At 38.2% G+C, this 21,466-nt stretch overlaps 1 protein-coding gene across 11 annotated transcripts in view; it reads right to left on the bottom strand.

Moving 5' to 3' along the window:
• Positions 1-7,764: 7,764 nt before the first annotated feature.
• SORBS2 (sorbin and SH3 domain containing 2) overlaps positions 7,765-21,466 on the bottom strand; it is a 99,713-nt gene continuing 86,011 nt past the window's right edge. For 7 of the 11 annotated variants that reach the window (XM_055081314.1, XM_028481769.2, XM_028481774.2 and 4 more), the window contains 3 exons: positions 14,226-14,275; positions 10,323-10,429; positions 7,765-8,612 (listed from right to left, as the gene is read on the bottom strand). In XM_055081314.1, coding sequence (XP_054937289.1) covers positions 8,551-8,612; positions 10,323-10,429; positions 14,226-14,275 — 219 coding nt within the window. In that variant the 3' untranslated portion in view covers positions 7,765-8,550. Of the gene's footprint in view, positions 8,613-10,322; positions 10,430-14,225; positions 14,276-20,395; positions 20,504-21,466 lie in introns of all 11 variants that reach the window. The other 4 variants (XM_028481767.2, XM_028481768.2, XM_028481771.2 and 1 more) reach the window with 1 other exon arrangement.

The raw sequence follows: 21,466 nt of genomic DNA, 5'->3' as shown, positions 1-21,466 counted from the left end.
TTGACATAGTTAAAGAATAATGAGTTTTTAGAAAAGGTGTGCTGATTCCTTGCCATTTCTTGTCCAAGGGAATTTTTCCAGTATAAGTATTATCTATAAATTCTTGAGCCTATACCTCATCATGACCTTATCAATACTTACACCCTTAGGAAAAACATTGATATTTCATGAGTATCCAGTCAACAACTTCTGATATCATTAGCTTTCATTTTCTACCTTTTTGTATTTTAACTGTCCATATGTATCGTAGGGCATATTTCTCTTTCTCTCTCTCTCTCTCTATATATATATCTAAATTTCTACAGATAGATATTTATGGATAGATAGATAGATAAATAGATATTTACTCACTGGCAAACAGAGTTGATTGAGGGTTTCAATGCTGTCTTCTGTCCCTTGTGGGCAGAAAACTAGCAGGCTGCTGACACTTCCTTTGAAGGGTGTTTTGAGTGTGTATTTGAGATTACTTCTTTTTTTTAAAAATATTTATTTATTTATTTTATGTATTTATTTTTATTTTTGGCTGCGTCGGGTCTTCATTGCAGCACGCAGGGCGGGGTGTTTTAGTTGCAGCGCACGGGTTCTTCAGTGCAGCGCGTGGGCTTCTCTCTAGTTGTGGCGTGACGGGTTTTCTTCCCTAGTTGTGGCGCATGGGCTCTGTAGTTGTGGTGTGTGCACTCTGTAGTTTGTGGCACTCGGGCTCACTAGTTGTGGCACGTGGGCTTAGTTGCCCCACGACATGTGGGATCTTAGTTCCCCGACCAGGGATCAAACCCGCATCCCCTGCATTGGAAGGCGGATTCTTTACCACTGGACCACCAGGGAAGTCCCAAGATTACTTCTTGAAGAAGATCATTGAGAACATACGGTGAAACAAAGTAGATCAGATAGTCTGGTCTTGTGGAATTAGGTGCCAACTAGAGATCTCAAAGGAGCCTGAGAGCCCGAGGCATCATCTGAAGAGACATCGGTATCTGTGTCCTTTCTCTTTTCTGTCTCCTCACCTCACCCTTTCCACATTGTACAATTATAATTTAGAAATGTCCTGTGCTTCTCATTGAGGGTGTAGCCATCATGGAAGCAGCCTTTGCAAAACTTGGGAACCCAGGGTTTTGAAAGGTTAACAAGAGAATAATCCAGAAATCCCTGGAGGCTATGGAGACCTAAAAGTCTTTGAATATCTTCTCAATAGACCCCATACAGAGAGCTTCAGCCACTAAGATGAGTTCAGCCAATTTGTCAGAAGGAGATGGTGCGTCAATACCTAGTCTTACCTTCTAAAGATTCAGCAAAATGTTGTTTAATGACTCCATAAAGTATTTTATTACTGAACTCACTGGAGGTACTGACTGGGCTCTGATTAATGTGCAGTCATGTAAAAGACAATGGAGGAAGTTAAGATCAGAGATAGGGACTCATCTCCCTATGAAGGATACTCCTGTAGACTCAGAGCCTCTGCTGTAGGATGACCTGATGGTGAGTTTCCTAGTCTGTGCAAGTTTGTGTGTAATTAACAACGAGTAAGAAGATCTTGGTAAAATTTTACCCGTTGGGGAACTAGAATTTTTTCTGCATTACTGAATATACCACTGGTTATTTTTTATTGGGGTGTCTCTTTATGTGCATGTGTGCGTGTGTGTGTGTGTGTGTGTGTGATATGTGTAGGGGAGACGGTTCTCTTCTCTGTGAAGGCATAAGCTGAACTATTTAACAGTTATCCTCTGTTATATCTTGTTTTTATATGCAAATTTCAAATTGAGGTTGGGGGTGGGAGGCTGGGAAATTTCTGTGTTGTCACCCTCTGGGACAAGATATTTTTTCTGTATTTATCACCCATCAACAACTGGGGAGCAGAGAAGGAGTGGGGATGGGTGGCCCCAAGAGAAGGGTTGTACTGTTTTCCTCAGGCTGCCATAACAACATACCACAGAATGAGTGACTTAAAGAAATTTGTTTTCTCACAGTGTCTGGAGGCCAGAAGTCCTAGATCAAGGTGTCAGCAGGGTTGGTTTCTTCTGAAGGCCTCTCTCCTTGGCTTGTAGATGGCCATCTTCTCCCTGAGTCTTTACATGGTCTTCTCTCTGTGCTTATCTGTGTCCTAATCTCCTCTTCATGTGAGGACACCAGTCATATTGGATTAGAGCCCATCCAATGATCTTATTTTAACTTAATTACCTCTTTAAAGCCCCATCTCCAAACACAGTCACATTCTAAGGTACTGGGGGTTAGGACTTCCACATGAATTTGGGGAGATACAATTCAGCCCATAACAAGGACTAAGCTCCTCGTTTTGTATTTAAACACAGTCACTATTACTAAAACTGTTGACTAGAGATGAGACTATTCCCACCCTTTTATTCACCAGGAACACAGGTGTGACTCTCATATTGTAGATGGTGTGAATAATTAGAGGGGCACAGTTGGATGCCTCAAGGGAAGCCTAAGGAGGTGGCACTGTCAACTTTTCACTCAGAGCTCAGGCTAGTCTTGTCATAAGTTCCCTACTGTCCTACTGTCTGAGGGTCTTTGGGAAGGAAGTGAAGTCTCTCCTTACCATCCATGGGACCTCTGATCAGGTGACTGATTTCTGAACTTAATCTACCCTCCCATGCCCAGCCCTTGACTCCACCATAGGAGAGATCAGCCTCTCTGCCCTGGATGGGCTTCAGGCTCAGATGCTTTCACAGAGGCCCCATGTTGCTCAAGGAGATTTTCCACAGTTTAATGTTTGTCTGTAAGCACTTGTTTAGTTGGTACCTTGTCCAACCTCACCGACAATCTTACTCCTGGCATCCTTGGCCTTTAGGCACCAGATGCCAAGAGCACCTACATTTGTGACAACCAAAACTGTCTCCCTACATTGCCCTATGTCCCCTAAGAGAGGGACAAAATCACCCTGGGTGAGAAGCCCTGTGTTATACATTATGAAAATATTTTAGATCTAACTTTTCTGGAATGTATCTACTTTCAAAATAAATTATTATCTGTTCTCTCAGTTTTGACTCAACACCTGTACACTTCGCTAACTCCCAGGATGGTTTGGATGCTGTATCCAACTGCTCTGCAGTTTATACATTTCTCATTTTAATATCTCTCTTCCTTTAGCTACCCCTTAGCTATAAAAATGCCTAATGCATGTGATGGCTTATGGCAAGCGGATAATAAATACTATTTTCTCCTCTCTCTTTATCTTTTCTTTCCTTCCTCTACCAATTCCTCAGATTGCAACAGATTTTCTAGCCTAGTGGTAATTCTGTAGTTCTTTCCTCTTGGCTTTGTATTAATTGCATTTTCATGAATCCTGGGGATTGACTTTGGCTTTTTCTCACTGTTTTTATAAACCTTGGTAATGTTGAAATGACTTGAAACATGATTTATTCACTTTATTTCAGAGTCCTGTTCAATGGTTAAATGTAGGTTGTAAAATAATATGTTCAATATGATTCTACTTTTGTTCACATACTAAACACACACACACACACACACACACACACACACACACACCACGCTAATACACATGTGTAGAAAACACTCTGGAGATATATGTTCCAAATGGTAATCTTTACCCTAAATGAAACTCTTAGTGATTACATGTTTTTTCTTTTCGCTCATTTATATTTTCTAATTTTTCCTACAATATACGTCTGTTGCTGATGTAATTAAAAAAGACAAAAATGCTTTACAAAGTCATTCTCAAGCTTTCTGTATGATCGGGGCAAGATTTGAGACTCATCCACATGTGTTGTTAATGGTAACAGAGTTTTGTTTGAAAGGGCACTTATTTTTGGAAGACACCAGGACAACTGAGTCACCCGTTGTATTTTGGGGAAAAGGATGAAACAAGAAACGCCAAAGGAACAGGTGAAGATTCACTAGGCAGATTTCTGTCTTGTACTGAAAGTTTTTTGGGTCAAGATATATGTATGTGCATGAGCTCAGATGGAACTTTCCCGAGCTACGGAGGGGCTGAATTTAGCAGTGAGCTCACTTAGTGCATCATCCAGCAGAGAATGGCTAGCGTGTCCTGGGGCTTTGTATACTGAAAAGAGGTCCAGTAAGCACACCATGTTCTTAGAGCATGCTGGCTTTGCCTGTCTCCAAATGGCTCCACAATAGCAAGCGTTTCCCAAAGCACCACCAGCTGCCAATGTGACTCACAGGCAACAGCCTCTAGGATCTTCATGAATCACAGCTCATGGGCAGGCTCCTGCTCAGCTGAGACATGTCAATAATTGAAATTATATACTCACTGGTTACTGTGTACTTTTAGAAACCCAAATTAGCTTTCCTCAGGGAAACACTGTTGTGCTGGGCAAGGCATACACCTGTTCCTCATCATCTTGTGCACAGCTCCATGCTGTTGCAAGTGCCTGGCCATTCATGATGGCAGAATTTGAGAGAGGGAAGTGGTGGAGAGGGAGGGAAGTGGATAGATGTAGTTGTTTGACTCGGAGTGCACAATCTGACCAAAAGTGTTTAGCACCGGGCTTGGCTGGCTTAGAAGAAAGAGTACAAGCTCGGTAGATAGATACCAGATTTTGAATCCAATTTCCATCACATATTTTGTATTAATGTCTTAGAGCCTCAGCTTCCTCATCTATAAAATGGGCACAGAGCAGATTTCCTCTTAGATTTGTTGTGAGGGTAAAGCCATGGAATACTTGTAAATAACACATATAGCAGCCAGATATAGCAGACATTCAGTGTTCCTTTCCCTCTAGTCACTTTCTAGGTTTGTTGCTGACAATTGGAATAGACCAGGGGTTCACAGGTTTGTTTTTTTTTTTTCTATAAAGGGACATATAGCAAGTGTTTTAGGTTTTGTGGGCCAGGAGGCAAGATTGAGGATATTATGTACATACTTATATTATAGAGAGAAAACTAATTTCCACCAATTTTTGATTGATGAAATTCAAAATATAATAATAATAGGTTAAAGTTTTTCTAATATAGACCGACCAGTGAAAAGAAAGGGATTCTTTTTCTGGGGAGACAGCATTTCACTTAATTGGGGCTCAAAGTTATCATCAAATTTATTGCCCATGTTCATCTGTACCAACCATTCTTAACTTGCAGACCAAATAAAAGCAGGTAGCAGGCTGAATTTGGTCAACAGGCTATAGTTTGCCAATTCCTGGTGTAGTCCGTTTACCGCTAATGCAGGCTCATTGTATTGGATTCACAACGATGGATCCTACTCCACCTACCAAGCTGGCCATCAGTGGCATAAATGAGATGCACTAAGGAATTTTTGGTGTGTATTGATGATCGTGCACTGACATAATATCAAGTAAAACAGGTCACTAAGCATCAATTTTTGCAGCAAAAATAAATCCATTCTACCCAGAATCCTGGCATTCACAGTGAGGAAGCACAGCGGGAGCGTCGAACTGTGGCTGTAGCTGTTCTGGACCCTACAGCAGTGCCTGGCTGGCTGTGACAGAAGTCTAGGCAAAATGAAAAGCTGTTTAGGGATTCTTGAGCTTGGGGCTTTGACAAAGTTTCTGCTGCATCTCAGCAGACTCTACAGATAAGCAGATGATAAATTCTCAGGTGGGACAAGGGAATCCAGATTTTGATGCATGTGGTTTTAAAATCCCAGATTTATATTTTTAGCGTGCCGAACACTTGGCAACAGATTCTTTTGAAGAGGGTAATGACAAGCAACCTCTGAGTACACCAACAGTGTCCTTCATTTGATCAGATTCTGATTCACCTAGTTAAATTACCCATAAACGTTCTCATGAAAACAGGGACGAAAGAATAATATGGGTCATATTCTTCCTACAAAGGGAACATGTTTTTGTGGAAAGCTAATACATAGTGGAAACTATCCAGTGGAACAGAGGGGATCAGGGTCCGTATTAGGATGAAGCCACATGATAAGACATTGTTGATAACTGAATTGCCAACAGAGGAACGTACATGTTTCTGAATACGTGAGTGATAGATATGGAAGAGGGCTGAAGCACATAGAGCAGAAAGGACTACGTCTTATTAGAAAGGATCCAACTAGAAGAGCTAGTTACTTACTATCTATGTGAGATAAAGGAATGACACCCAAAGGCAATACATAGTTTGAGATTCATTGAGAGCTTGTGAGTATTAACAGAGTCTGCCATGCCAGTGGTGATAAAACTTTTTAGGGAAACTGAAGAAAGGTGAATTTGGAAAGTGCTTACAACTTCTTGTAATTAACTTCTTCTGAGAAAAATAGCTATTTTTGAGACAGAAATATTTTAAAATGTGTTGTTTTAGCTGAAGAGCAATGTTTAGCCAAGGAGTATTTAGCAAATGAGCTTTGGTGATGGGTTTAAAAAATATTTCTTCTCTGAGCTTATGCAAAATGCATCTTTTCTCCATTTGTGTGTCAAGAGAACACAGAGCAAATGCATTTCCTCTGAGGTTTATCTAACAGATTGGGATAAAATACACAATTCATGTAAGGATAAATGTCAAGAAGAAAAACTGAAGTATACTTCCAAGCAAAATTTATTAGATGTCTATTCAAGAAAAACACAATGACCTTTGCTTGTAAGAATTCAAAGTCAATTACCTAAAAGCTAGGTATGAATATTTTTCCTTTTAAAATCAGATACAGAGAATAGAAACATTAATTTTTCTTAAATATGACAGGCAACAGATATTGAATTTTTTCTCATAAATGGCATCAAAAGTAATTATTCATTTATCAGCAAAGCTTCATGCAGTTGACCTAATTTCAAACCCAAAGCCTTTAAAATATAAAGCTGGCTGTGAACTTGACAGTAATCAAGGCTACTCAAAGATGTTTCTTTACCTTCTTTCTAATGAAATTCCTCTCTAATCGGTATTTATATACATTTCAGTTTGGCTGCTAAGATGTTTTATGTTCATAAACTTTTGCAGAAGTGCTGTCTTACAGAATTGTACTGTCAAGGCATAATGATGATTTGTGGGAGATGTAAAGGGTAATCTGTTGAAAGTGTTTTAGCTTAGTTTAAAGGAAGGATAAAGACCAAATTAAGAAAGTCCCCTGTTTTCTCAACAACTAAACCGTCCATACAAAAAATGAGCAAAGATATGTACAAAATTCTAGAGTCTACATGCACTGTGAAAAGATCAACCACTGTTCACAGAAGAAATGCCATAAAAAGTTTTGTCTATAAGGTGCTCAAGATCCAAATATGAATAGTTCTTATGCAAAGTCATAAGAAATACAAAGCTAGTTTTTGGGGTATGTGTAATTCAGGCACTGTTAACCACATTAAATCTTTCAGGTCCCAATATCATCTTCAAGGTTTCCACTTAAGGGCAGACAATTGAACCTGAATGATTTAACATTGCCTCTAAAAAGTGCCTAATGTATTCTGAGGAAATATTTTACACACACTAGGAAAATCAGGCTCAACATACGCCTGTCCTCAAATGTAGCCAGGATTCTGAGTTCCAGAGAAGAAAAATAATTATCATAGTAAAAATAATTGTATGATCACAATTCTTACTAAAACCAGCCTTAATACTTGTGATGCTTCTGAAGTACTCTATTTCTATAAAATAATATGTGAGATTCTTTTACATTTCCATAAAATGTACAACATATCTTATGGATTGTCTGTTCTCATACAATCTCAAATGTGTATGTGTACACACAGTGAAATCTTACCTATGAATATTGCTTACAGATGCTTTCAGGTGTCTATGTTAGAATGATTCTTTGCACCTCTCACTAACACTGCTTTTATTTAACTTTTATCAGATAAATAAAACACTAAGAGCTCATTGTTCATGATGCTGATTATTACATTTTAATATAAAATAGCAATGCAACTTTACAACACAATAGTTTTCTGTAATCTAGCTAAACCTCTTATATTCTCCTGATTATTACCAAAGGCTCTTATTCACTTATTGTTTGCACTTCTAAAAAGTACAAAAAAAAAAAAAATCCTGCAGAAGACTCCTATTTGAAACTCACATTCAATTCAACAAAATCACACTCATTCGAATTAACTTTCCTACTCTCGCTTTAGATTTTGTAATCACTGTGCATATTACAACATATAAGTGCAGGCAAACAATAGCTGAAGTACAGTTGTCATATCGTGTAAACCAAGACACTAGGCAAACTCGTGAAAGGAAGATATACTGCCAAGCTAAGAAGGTGAAAATGCAAACCCCAGCAAGTAGTAATAAACAATCTTCTGGTTGCCTGAGGGGAGAACATCTTCCAAAGTGGACAAGAGAGCCTCCGTGAGACACTTACTTTTTTGCCTCAACTACTCAACCCTTATTAAGTATAATGATTTTCTTTCTGATGCCGCATATTGACTTTTCAAAGTTTAGAGCAGACGGCAGGAATATGCACTTTCACACGGAAACAAATCCTCCAATCTCCCCACTGCGGCGGCAGTTCCATTGCTGGTGGTTTGGTGGCAGATGGAGATTTTGATGGTGGGTGACTTCTATTGGAAACCAGAAGGCATAACAGCAGGAGGCCTGTGGAGATCTTTCAGGCAAGGTTATGCAGATGTGGTGCTGAAATGCAGCATAAATAATGGGGAGAGTGATTCACAGCCTCTTGACATAGTTCCCGGGAAACGTACCAAAGAATTTGGTTCTTCTTGAGGTTCCTGAAAATAGAAGTGATAAATGAAAGAGGGGTAACAGCCATGAAATGTCAGTTCATATATGTGGGCTTGAAAACTCACTAAGAGAGCAAGCGCTCAGGGTTTGGAAAAGAGAGAAAACTCACTTGAAGAGATAGGAAGACAAAGTAAGCAGTTTAATCTGCATTGCCTGATGCCTCTGTTTGCCTCTTGAGCTTAAATGCTGTGCTTCCATCACACCGGGCTGAACAGAAAAGCTCAGCCTCTCAGTCTGAGGGGAGAGACAGTCTTGCTGAGGAGGTGGGCTTTTAAGTACAATGATACTCAAGTCTGATGAGGCTCCATCACCGAGGCTGCTAGACAGGAGTAAGGAGTGGAATAGGAAACGCATCTGGGAAGTGACATTTTCAAATACAATCTTCTCAATTAGGATAAGGCTGGCCATGCGATAAGGTCGGCTGGAAAAGCGCCACAGCAAGGCTTGGTTCTGGGAGCAGGAGCTCTGTCACAGCTCCTCAGCACAGTGTAACGTAAAGGCTTTATTGGGGATGCCATCACTATCCAGTTTTATTATCTCATACAAGATCATGCTGAACGCCACAGCATTCATGTACAAATAGCACTGCCAGGGTCCTTAATAAAATATAGAAAATTTGAACTATTTACCGAGTCACTAAAGAAAAAAAAGACAGACCACTACTAGTGGGCGGGGGTTCTATCACTGGACATGTTTCTAATAGGAGGAGTAAAACCAAATGCATAAACGGCCATCATTATGATCGCCTTTGGATTCGAATAACATGATTTCTTTGAAACTGTTTGGAAGAGCTAGTGCACTAAATTCTTCCTTATGATTTCCAGCTCACAAATAGCGAACGGGGTCTCTACACTTCCCTTTTGCATTTACCCTCTGGAACTTACTGTCCTGGTTTGATGACTGATTTTCTTTATCCCTGTGTAGGTAAGCCATTTTACCTTCTTCTAAATGGGGGATTAATATAAACAGAGGCAGAGGCCTGTGGCTGCTAATGTGGCCTTTGCTCTTATATTTCCCCACTGTTGGCCTGTCTACAGAAAGTCCTTATTCCCTCATCTTTTGTCTCCTCCATCCTCCTATGCCTCTGTTTCCTCTTTACCTCTTTCCTCTGTGACTTGGCATATGATACTCTTGTCTACAAAATTTTTCTCAGAAAACCTCTAGTTTTCTTTTAAGATGGTAAGAATGGGATTGTTTTTTAAGTGGTAAGAATGGAACTTCTACTTGGACCACACATTAAAGCTAAGGTGAATCACTGGTGTTTTAGGGCACCTACAGCAGACCTAGTCATGGGTGAGTTGTTCATTTCATCTTGTTTTCTCAAATTAGATCCTCACTGCTGACCACTAACATTTACCACTCAACAGAGTATTTGTATTTTGCATCTGGAGAGCAGTTTTGTTGTTTTTGTTCTTAGATCTCAGTCTTTCCTGGTTGGTGCTATTTAAAGAAATTTTCTTCTCTCAGTTGAACTGGAAATAAAACCAGCAGAAAATCACGTATACCTGAAGCAGTAAATACTAAACTATATTAAAAATGAAATTGCCTTGGGATTACATAGTGCATATGGTTGTGTGAAAGATCAGAGGCATTATGAAATCAAAGAAAGCTTGACTATCACATCCAACCGTGCAAGGGAGCAAACATAAGCAAATTACAAAATGGCCAAATATGTCTGAAAGGAAATGTACACATACCCACAAACCATCCATCATCACATTTTTCCATCACATCAATGACATCACTTTCTCTGAGCTCCAGCTCATCTTCATTCCTAGGAGTATAGTTATACAGAGCCTGAAACCTTAAACAGGACAAATGGATGTGTTAAACAAAATCTTTATGCCTCTGTGAAACTATAGAAGAGATTATAATATTTAGTTTACTTTTAACATTTCTATTCTTATTAACATATTAATTAGGTAGTATAAGTCTTTGGTAAGCATGTAAAGTAAGTAGAAGTAGTTAGGCTTTCATGGGAACTAGACCACTCTAATAGCGTTTCAAAACTCATAATGAGGAAAATTTATGGAAGATTCTAATATCCATAGTTGGATTAAAACATTTATAAATTGGACCTGCATTTCAGTTGTCCAGTCATGGATAGCTGTCATTCGGACATTAAATGATAGTACAGAATATAAAAGAAGTGATATGTGCATTATTCAGCTATATAAGAACAAGAAGGAATTACAGTTTTAATTAGCCATAATCAGAAGCAAGCAATTGAAGATTGCAAGTGGAATTTTCAAAAGATTCTAAATTGAGATGCACAAAATGTCTCAGATACAACCTCTAAATCACTGTATGGGAATTACTATACCAGAGAAGTGTTGTTTTTCTTGTTTTTACCAGGAGGAATTCTTTAAAGCAGTTTAGTTTCATAGTTTGAATCAGTGTTAAGTGGTGATCTCAAACAGTAGGTTAGGGACATACATTCCTTTTTAAATGGGTCTCAGAGAAATTGTGTTTAATGTAAAAACTCTCAAAATAATCATATAAAAAAGAATTACTGATAGAATGCTGCCACTTTCTCTGTCTGAATTATTTGAGAACACATATTTTGTTGACACTGATCAGTAGCAAACTCAGACATTGAATTTTTGGTAATAAAATAGCATGCATATTCATATGGACTGGCATTTTGGAAAGACACAAATTCTAGCAGCTTGGGGTCAGGAAGCATTTGATATGCAGTGAACATAAAAACTTCATATTACCACTAAAATATTACCAGTATGTGAGGGGGATTTTTTTTTAAAGTTAGTGAATTTGTTTCTGCCGCTCTTCATATCATAATAATTAATTATTATAATAATAATATTTTTAATAATTTAAAATTTTAAATAATTTAATAATAAAATTTTTAATAATTTAATAATAATTAATAATAATAATAATTAATGTAATTCTGCCAATGTAAGAAAATAAGAACCACATTTCAGGGCACTTTGAATTTTTTCAAGCCAACTTTAAAAGGTTGATAATATTGGATACTGCTCAGGAACAAGAATGATTTATTTTGATTACTTCATTCAGTCAGAAAATCATTCTTTGGTAGAACAAAACTATTCTATCATGTCACCTGAACTCAAACATCATGTGATAAACTGGGGCCTCGGCTGCATTGGCTTCTCTCCCTGTCCTTGAACTTTTTCACATTGCGGGGTCTGGATAAAGTTGGATTGGGGGAGGGTGTATTGGGGAAAGAGCTGATAAGATGTGGTGCCTAACAGCCTCTCCTAGAAAACATTATCTTCCCTGGCCTGAGAGCAAAGCCTGAAATTCCAACGTTAGAGATTTCTTCCCCTGTTAATATTTTGTCCTCCTAGTAAACCTTTTTAACCACTTGAGCTTTTGAGGTCTTTTATGGAAAAAGGATTCTGATTGTGCGGAAGGACAAAGAAAGGTAGCCTGAATCCCAGAGCCGTGGTGAAACAGACGAGAAGGTCTTGAATACCGACATTCCTTAATTTGGATGTTTGCATGGGCCAACCCTGGTTGGAGCAAATTATTCTGCTTGTTTGATTAGAGGATGCTCAGGTGAAGGAATGGTATCTCTTGTCTATCCCTGGGGAAAGTTAATTTCACCATAGTTCCTTTTACAATCTCACATTTGAGGGAGATAAGCATTCGTGGGCTGTTAATTCCATGGATATACATTGCATCTCTCACTTTGGGAAACACTGTTTCTCTGAGCTTTTCAGGCTTCAGCCTTCATGCAGGCACATCTCCAGCCACTTACAGAGACAGGCCTATTTAAGGCCACAAACCCCAGCTGCTTGAAGAATCTCAAGGTCCCAAGAGATTAAAAAAAAAAAACAAAATTGGCACGAACTCCTACTTCACTTTGATATGATGAAAGCCACTGTGCTTATCAGAGTTTACTTACCATTCTGGTTTAATTAGACCACCAAAAAGAAAAAAAAAATTGGAAGTTTCATGGAAACATAAACAAACCTTCCGGAAATCCTCCAGCCTCTGTTGGCTTTCAAAATCAGTATTGCACGACAGGAAATGCAGTCGAATTACAATAAAAAATGCTGTTTTGAAAGATGTGTTGGTGAGATGAATGATGGTGGTGGGGTCAGGATGCCTCAAAAAGAAATTTGTCTTTTAAATAGGAAATGCTCAACCAAACTTGAAGCTCTCTCTATAACTTGCAACTTCTTCTATAACATATTTTACCATACTTCTGAATTGCAGTGACATTTTAACATTATGTTCCTATTTTCACTCAAAACCTATTTCTTAAATGAAAGAGATTAAGTGATACCCATATAATTGGCATTGTGATCAAATAGAAATTTAATAAAGAATGTTTTATAATGTCCAAAACAGGACACTGAAAATGTGCCTTCTTCCACCTGTGAGCTCATAAACACGAGGAAGCATTAACTTCATGACATGAAACAGTGTGACATCACCTACATCTTAAGTCATAAATTCATTAAAAGCTGCTGATATAATGTGTGGATAATGCAGTAAACCTAAGCAGCCTTGGGATTTATTTTTTGTGATGTGATCCCTTCATCATTTGTGTAAATAAGGAAACAAAACAAACCTTTAGAATTACAAGTTATATTAAACATTTTTCCAATTAAATGAAATTTTACATTCTTTGTACCTTCAAGCTATTTTTTCATAGTCTTTTTCTTAACAAATAAAACCTTTCTGGCTGTACTCCGTGAGAGCCAGTTTCAGGTTAGAGATGGTTTCCGAGGCGCATGCTTTTAGCTGAGCACCAGGTCTGTGAGGCGTGAGGTCACCAGGCCCCACACCAGGCCCCCCTGGTTTGCTCTGCTCCAGGGGAGCGGAGCTTGGACAGTGGGCAGGAGGCACACTGTGTGTGCTCAAGTCAGCCTGACATGGTTTAGTCCTGTAAATGTTCCTTCCCAGGGTCTAGCTCCTCACTCAGAATAGTCATCAGCCAACAGGAAGTGGATAACCTCTGAATATCTCTCATGGGCAAAATGGAGCAGAAAGAGAACCTAAAAGACAAGGTGTGACACCTTCAGATTGATTTGACTTAGAAAGGAGAGGGGATTTCAAAGAAAGTGTGAAAAGGCATCTTCCTGGTCCTCTGGGTAGTGAACATCGTGTAACTGAATGACAGTGCATGTTTTAATACTGCCATTTCCCAAAGAATGGAGCTTTGGAATTATGCTACTAACTTATCACTGTAGGTCTACTTTGACATTCTCCTGCTCTTCAAATATGTGTAAAAACAATGTTAGAACATTTTCAGTGTATCTTTAAGTCTGTAGTTACTAGAATCTACATGGTGGGTAGAACAGAGCGGGAGACAGATTCATGAATCTTAGGAATCACTGCAGCATTGGAAGGTTTTTTAATTAGTGCATAAATCAAAGTCTTCTCTGCAAAATCACGGATTTTTTTTTTTTTTAATTAGCTTCTGTTCTCTGTTGTGAAAGATGGAGACTATTGCAATTTCTCTTAATCTGGGAGATGTCATCTCATGTTAGTTACTCTGATCTCTTTCACTTGCAAAGTTGTACCATCCTCGCTTATGGTACATCAGTGGTCCATTTTGTGGGTCAAGGTTAGTCTCGAATTTAGAAGATAAGAAGAATACTTACGGTTCCCCCCCACCTTGAATGTTTTCATGAGTAAACACAGGACGCTGTGGCTGAAATGAAATGATTTTCAATGTAATCAATGCTTAAACTGGTACTAATTAAAAGATAATTTGGATAATGGCATGGCACTTTTCTTGACATTTAATATTTCCTGTTGTAAAAAACCAAGAGGAAGGAAAAAAAACCAAATAAAGGGTTTCTGCTGGATTAATAATTAAAATATTTTGAAAGGTGCTTTAAATTAAATCGAAATAACCAAGGTTCGAATGTTTTGAACATATCTGCAGTCTTGTCTGCTCAAGCTTTAAGGAAGAGTCAGGGTTTAGTCCCATTGATTTTTCAAAGGCCAGGAACATGGCAAGAACATAGACATCAAATCACTAGACTGGGAAGTCTGGACACCTTCATACAACCTTATTCTTCAGCGTTTTCTCAAACAAGCAAAGAATAAACCACATTTAGTCTAACAGCAAAGTATCCACATTCATTCTAATATACTTTTCCTTCACAGACAACATTTTCACATACAGTACAGATAAACATGTCAAGAGGCAGACATGTCATGCTACATTTGAAGTTACACTCTCTGTTCTCAATGTGGAGGAAACACATGCATTTTTAAAAAGAGAAAACAGAGAGTTTGAAATAGCATGTAACAAACAATATCCAGGTAACATGTAACATTTTACCTTAGAAGAGAAATATTGGTAGAAATTCCCAGTGCACTGAACTCTCAAAAGAGTTTCCTTTCTTTTTAAACTAAGCATCAAGACCAGTATCTGTAATAGATACTTATAATATTGGAAATGACAAGCCTTTGCATCCCATATATCCACATAAATATTGCAATGAATGAAAGTTCACACGTTTCTTGAATATGTAAACTCAATGTAGTTTATACCGACTACCTAAACGTTACCTTTTAAGGGGGAAAAGAAGAATTTCAGTTCATTCATAATACACTTCAAAAGCATTCCCTTCTAAATGATGGCTGCATTGTAAAATGAGATAAACCAGAGTTTGCATGGCAAATTGCATGGCAGTTATAAGTGATTCTTTATTGATGACTGCATTAGCTTTTAGATCCATGTCTTTAGACCTCAGGGCTAATTCCTGGATCCCGGAGTTAGGAATGGATTACTGAGAGGCTGGGAATTCCCCCTGCAGACTGTCCATAGAAACCCCATTGATCCAAGAACGGAGGGGGACTCTGGGGCTCCTTTGAGTCTTCGAGTCTATAATCTGCTCCCTTCCTGCACTCTTTATCCACTCCCTTCCCATCCAAGCTGTCTATCTAGCATAGTAGACTAGGTGCTTACTACTAAAACTTTAAGCTTTCAGTTAATAGTAATTGGAAATGTTTACAAACAGTTTTCTTAGAAATTTCACTCAACAGTCTGTGCATGGAATATATAACCATAAGATTAAAGAGTGGATAAAAAATTATCGGACACATGTATGACTTAAGAGTATAATACTTACCCTATAAATCAACATAAAAGAACTAACAATGTATCTATTATTAGAATTATAACATATACTATTTTAAGAATGCTTAAGACTAAACCATTTTCCAGCCATTTTTAAGGTCATTTAATTCAACATATTATTGAAATCAATTTAAATGTATGAAGAGGTAAAATAAGTCATTCATAAGCCTATATCCTATTACCTTTCTACAAGTTCTCATCCAGTCATATATATATGATGTATGTCATGTATATCTTATATATATATGTTTTATGCAGAAATAAGATTTGTATATATCAATTGCTATTAATATTTTGTAATTATTTCCAGTCTCCTTTTCTCAATCTTCCTTTTCATTTTAAATCACTGCAGAACATTATTCCCTCACATATATGTCTATATCTTTTTTGGTTGTCTTAACCATTTCTCTCTCTCTTTTGTTTTTGAAGTTCAGATTGATCTCACCTTTTTCACTATAATAAATAACAATACTATACACATTTTTATACAAAGAGCTATTTTCTTGTTTTGAACTATCTCTTAGGACACATTTCCAGGAGTAAAATTTTGGGCCAAAGATTATGCATTGAAGCCGCACGATATTGAAAATGCTGGTGTTAGTTACTCAAACACACTATATTTAAAAATGCAATTAAAAAAATCTAAAATGCCATGTTTTGAATCACATACCAAGATAGCAACTGTTCTCTCACAAAAACAATCATAGCACAGTTTACAGTGCATAGCAAAGTTATAAATAAGGAAATATTATTTGTTCTTGTCTTAAGAGAAAATGTTTTGTAAAATATATTTCATTGTGCTCTAAAAATGGCATGCCTATTTCCACATATTTAAGCCATTCTAATATTTTTGAGTTGAGTAGAAGTTTCACTTTGATATCACGGCATCCAGTGCTTGGTAAAACTGGCTGGTCTAATTTCATTGCTCCCTTATGTTAAAATGTGAATGCAACTTTAAGGATTAGACTGTTCATTAACATAAAACAATCTACTTATAAAACCCGTATAGCACCTTTCCGTTATTGTGATTACAATTCCACTGGTTTAATTCAACTCATGTCATAAATCATTTAAATGAACCATCTCCGTGGCAATTATGAAAATTGGGCTATTGCCAAAAGTATGTGGCTTCCTTAATTCTACAGGCCTCTATGTCTTAAGAACTTGTGTTCCTGGATGTGTCAGCCAGTAACATCCTTGTTTTTACTCATCTTTCTCAATACTTCCTTCATATCCTTTAAAAGGATCCACCCCCACCGTTTTTTTTTTTTCTGAATCACTGTTTTTCTATACTGTTCACATACTGAGGCCAGGATTTATCACAGCTTTTATTAGCAGAGAAGTTGTGTATCTATTATAATGGTGACTTTTAGAACTTTTCTGAGGTTACTTTTGATAGGAATCATCTCCATGTGAATACGGATAACTAGGAGCCAGTTTTGAGGAAAGATGACCAGTTACAGCAACTGAAATAATTTATTTTAAAAGTCTTTTGGACTTCCCTGGTGGCACAGTGGTTAAGAATCCACCTGCCAATGCAGGGGACACGGGTTCGATCCCTGGTCCGGGAAGATCCCACATGCCGCGGAGCACCTAAGCCAGTGAGCCGCAACTACTGAGCCTGCGCTCTAGAGCCCGTGAGCCACAACTACTGAGCCCACGTGCCACAACTACTGAAGCCCGCGCGCCTAGAGCCCGTGCTCCGCAACAAGAGAAGCCACCACAATGAGAAGCCCACGCACTGCAACAAAGAGTAGCCCCCGCTCGCCGCAACTAGAGAAAGCCCGCGCGCAGCAACGAAGACCCAACGCAGCCAAAAATAAGTAAATAAAATAAATAAATTTATATTTAAAAAAAGTCTTTGGTCAATAGAGGAATAAGCAGCACAGATACTTATGAGGGCATGTTTGTGTCTTTCCAGTGTTGGCGATGACTAACTATATGACCTTGGATATGCACCTCAGCTTCCTTATCTCTAAAATCAAGGAGGTGGACAAGTTGATGGTTTAAATCTTGTCCCGCTCAGGGAATCCATAAAGGAATCCACGTTCCACAGATATATTTCCTCTGATACTCATTCAGTTGTCAGAGAGCTGTGACAGCTGGCATTGGTTAATTCCTGTGTCTCAGTCATGTAAAAACAATTAATTTTAAAACAATAATTAAACTTCATTTTTCAGATCAGTAAACCAAAATCCAAAGATAATTTCTTGATATCACAAATAGGCAAGGAGAAGGAACAGAATTATAATGCTGACTCTCACTCTTTATTGCACAGAAGCTTACTATGATGGAATAGATAGTGCAGGCTTTTTAAAATCAACACCTTAATTTTTTTCCTTTAGGCAAGTGTTTATGTTCTGTATGGATACCCAAACAAATTGTCGTAGAAGGTTGTCTTTTGCCTTTCCCTCTCCTTATAACTGGGCACAAACCTTGGGGCAAAGACCTGTGAGGTATCCGCACTCTTTTGCCACCTAATGGTGAGTAATGCCAGAAACGTGTTAAAAGTTGTTTTGCCTTTGGACAGCTCTCACCAGTTCCTTCAGCCTGGATTCATTTTGAAAGGATATTTTAAAGACCACAGAGCGATGTGGAATAGATATTCATCTGTTTTTATGACCATGTTCTTCCTATCCCACGTTTTAAATTCTTGAGAAAGGATCAGTCTTTTAGCCACCAGTATTTTTGGTCTGTGTTCGTTTGTATTTTCACTATCTGCTCAGGCATTTCTATTACTCATAACTTCTTAGTGGTTTTGTGATAAACATAGAAGATACATTAGTGACATTCAAGAAGCTCATGTGAGCTGTGAGTTTAAAAAGATGGTTTTGAAGTTAACAGATTACAGTCACTGTGCTGGAAATTTTAAGCGAGAATTATGTCATATTTATATTTCCTTAATGAGTCTTAAGAGCACAATAAAAATTAGAAAATCCAATGAAACATGCTGTTTTTATAGAATCCTAAATATTTAGCTTTTTCCTTGGCAATGTAACAATCTTTTTTTCCTTTTAGTGTAGCTATTTTTTAGTGTTGTCAAAAGCAGATACAAATGAGACAGGTTTTAAACACATGCTAATTTTCAAAGCCAGAACCAATCACAAGCCACTGCTCATAAGAAAGTTGGTTTGAAATATCCTAGAACCTTAGGGATCAGTAAAATATATACTTTTCTGGCTGAGATAGTAAGGCGCAGTCTGTCCTAAACCTATCTTCTTATCTGTGCTTCTGCAGAGGCACCCGGAGGACTAGCTATATCTAGTATTAGGTAATACTTAGGTAAGGATTGACCATTACTTTAAATGCTAATGTTTTTTTTTTCCCAGAAAATGTTAGGTGTGGTACTTGCCAACCAGAATTAGATGAAATTCTCTTAATAACAAACAGTACCATGTTTATGTTTCTAGGTGTATTTTTCTTTCTTACATTATACAATTATTTTAAATATTTAAATTATTTTTTAAATTGTGAAAACACAACTTTGCCTAAATCTAAAGAATATAGAATATTTGTGTTCCACACAAACACATATAATAGAACATATAAATACATAATGTAGAAATCTGACAAAGAAAAAAATTTATGGTGACCCAAAGCATACCATCTCATTGACCCATGGGAATTTATGGATGGGTCATATTAATTTTGGAAAAAGTTTTCTTTTTTGTGGGGGGGGAGCTCTGGAAAGCCCTTCTGTGAGAATCTCTCCCAATCAACATTCCTCATTCTCTATAGCAACACAAATCTCTGCCTCAGAAACAAAATCAGGTCTTATTAGGCAAAGCAAAAAGCACAAAAATGGCCTAAATACAGAGAAGTATCTACATTTCTTAAAAACGGAAAAGGAAATCTGTCATCAAGCCCTTAAAAGCTTGCAGAACCATAATCATGTGATGGAGCACGTAAGATTAAACCAGTGTCCTTCAAAATAGAAATGGGAAAGGACCGATTCAGGCAGAGATGAAAATTCTCAAACTCCTCGGCTGCCGTCCTCAGAATTGATGGTACCAATTAGAATCCATTCATTTTCAAGGGCTGTCGATGCCATAGAACTAAGTAGTCAAAGGGAAAGTAATCTGACCTTTAAGTTCAGTCAGAGCTGTCAAGAGCCTGGGAGCCCCTGGAGTCCAGGGAGTCCAGGGAAGCAGAGTTGTCTTGAAAGGGTCATGGAGTGAATGCGGCACATGTCAGCAGAGCAACAAGATATTTTACAACAAGGGCCATGGATTAAAAGAAATCCAAATAAACTGAACGACACAGAAGCAAGCATCCCTGGAAGGGTGTGAGTTCAGTATATGATTGGCAGCAGCTTTATTCTTTGCACTAGAAATAGTGATGGGAAAGCAGTGATTTACACGAGATGGATGTGGAAGACGACATATACCACACCCTTATTTGTACAGAGGAGACTTGGGGCATGTCTTTGTCGCTTTTGGAAAGCTTACACACACACACGCATAAAGGGGAAGCTCATTGCCCAAAGACTCAGGATAGGATTTTCGTGTTGATCTGACTTCATAGCTGCTCATCATCATCAGAAAGGTCCTTTCCTTTCAAGGGTACCTCCAGCCCTACTTCATTGGCAAAGCACAGCAATGACAACTGAGGAAGAGCCAGCCCCCTGACGGTGGAGGGGTGGCCAGGGTGCCTGGCTCAAGGTGGGGTGGCTGATCCTACCCTGTGGGAACCGCTGAGCCCTCTGACTGGTGAGCTGTAGGATCTCCAGGACATCACTGGGCTACGCGGAGGCTTACCCAAGACAAGTAGATCGCTTTTTAAATCAGCCTGGAAAAGCCGTAAGAAGTTCATTAGTTCTCATCTTCATTACCCAGCCTTCAGAGGAGATTTCCTGTTTTGTTTTTTTTTCCATGCACATACAGCATGCCAAACTCCCAAATAAGAGCAGGGCAGGAAAGGTTAACAGTCTACAGACAGCTCTTCTGGCAGCCTAGAATTTTCACAGCACAGGCATCAGTCGCTGCTTTACTAGGGAACTCACAGGCAGAGCAGAGAGAGATTTATAGAGGGAAGTTGGCATAGGGAAGATGTTTGAATGCAGTGTAGATGGCTAAGAACACTTACAAGAAATTTTATGTCTTTAATAGAAGGCTTAACAATTGGTTTCGAGATACTCTCAGATCTGACCTGTTTTCTTTGTGTTTATTTGAATAGATGCAAGGTAAGAGCCAGGGAAATTTTGCTTCATATCCATCAAATTTCATAGACAGTGTCAATCATTTGTCACAGGTAAATTTTCTAATAAAACACATGCAAAGAAAATATGGGGAATTCCCCGGTGGTCTAGTGGTTAGGACTGTGCGCTTTCACTGCCGAGGGCCCAGGTTCAGACCCTGGTTGGGGAACTAAGATCCCACAAGCCTCGCAGCATGGCCAAAAAAAAAAAAAAAAAAAAGCCTTTTCTGGGGGAAATTGTGAAATAATGTTAATTAAATACAGAATATTGTTCTAACTCCAAGCACCTTGTGACTATTTTGGTGTTCTTTCAAAGTAAGATTTTTAATACGACAGTGAGTAAACTAACCTTTCTTGTATGTATGTTTTATTTTCTGTCCATTCATGGACAAGACCTAGCAATGTACTGTCTGGTATTTGGTTTGGCTTATGGGAACTTTAGCAGGACTAAAGTACTTTTAAATAAAAACATGTGGTTTTCTCAACTCTCATTTAGGGAAAAGTTCATAATAATTAGTAATGATTGACCTCATATCTTCAGTCTCTGGGGATGAA

Source organism: Physeter macrocephalus, chromosome 20, assembly GCF_002837175.3.
Source record: "Physeter macrocephalus isolate SW-GA chromosome 20, ASM283717v5, whole genome shotgun sequence".
Classification (NCBI taxonomy): domain Eukaryota; kingdom Metazoa; phylum Chordata; class Mammalia; order Artiodactyla; family Physeteridae; genus Physeter; species Physeter macrocephalus.
Note: the sequence above shows the minus strand (reverse complement) of the source record. Positions and strands in the feature narration are given on the sequence as shown.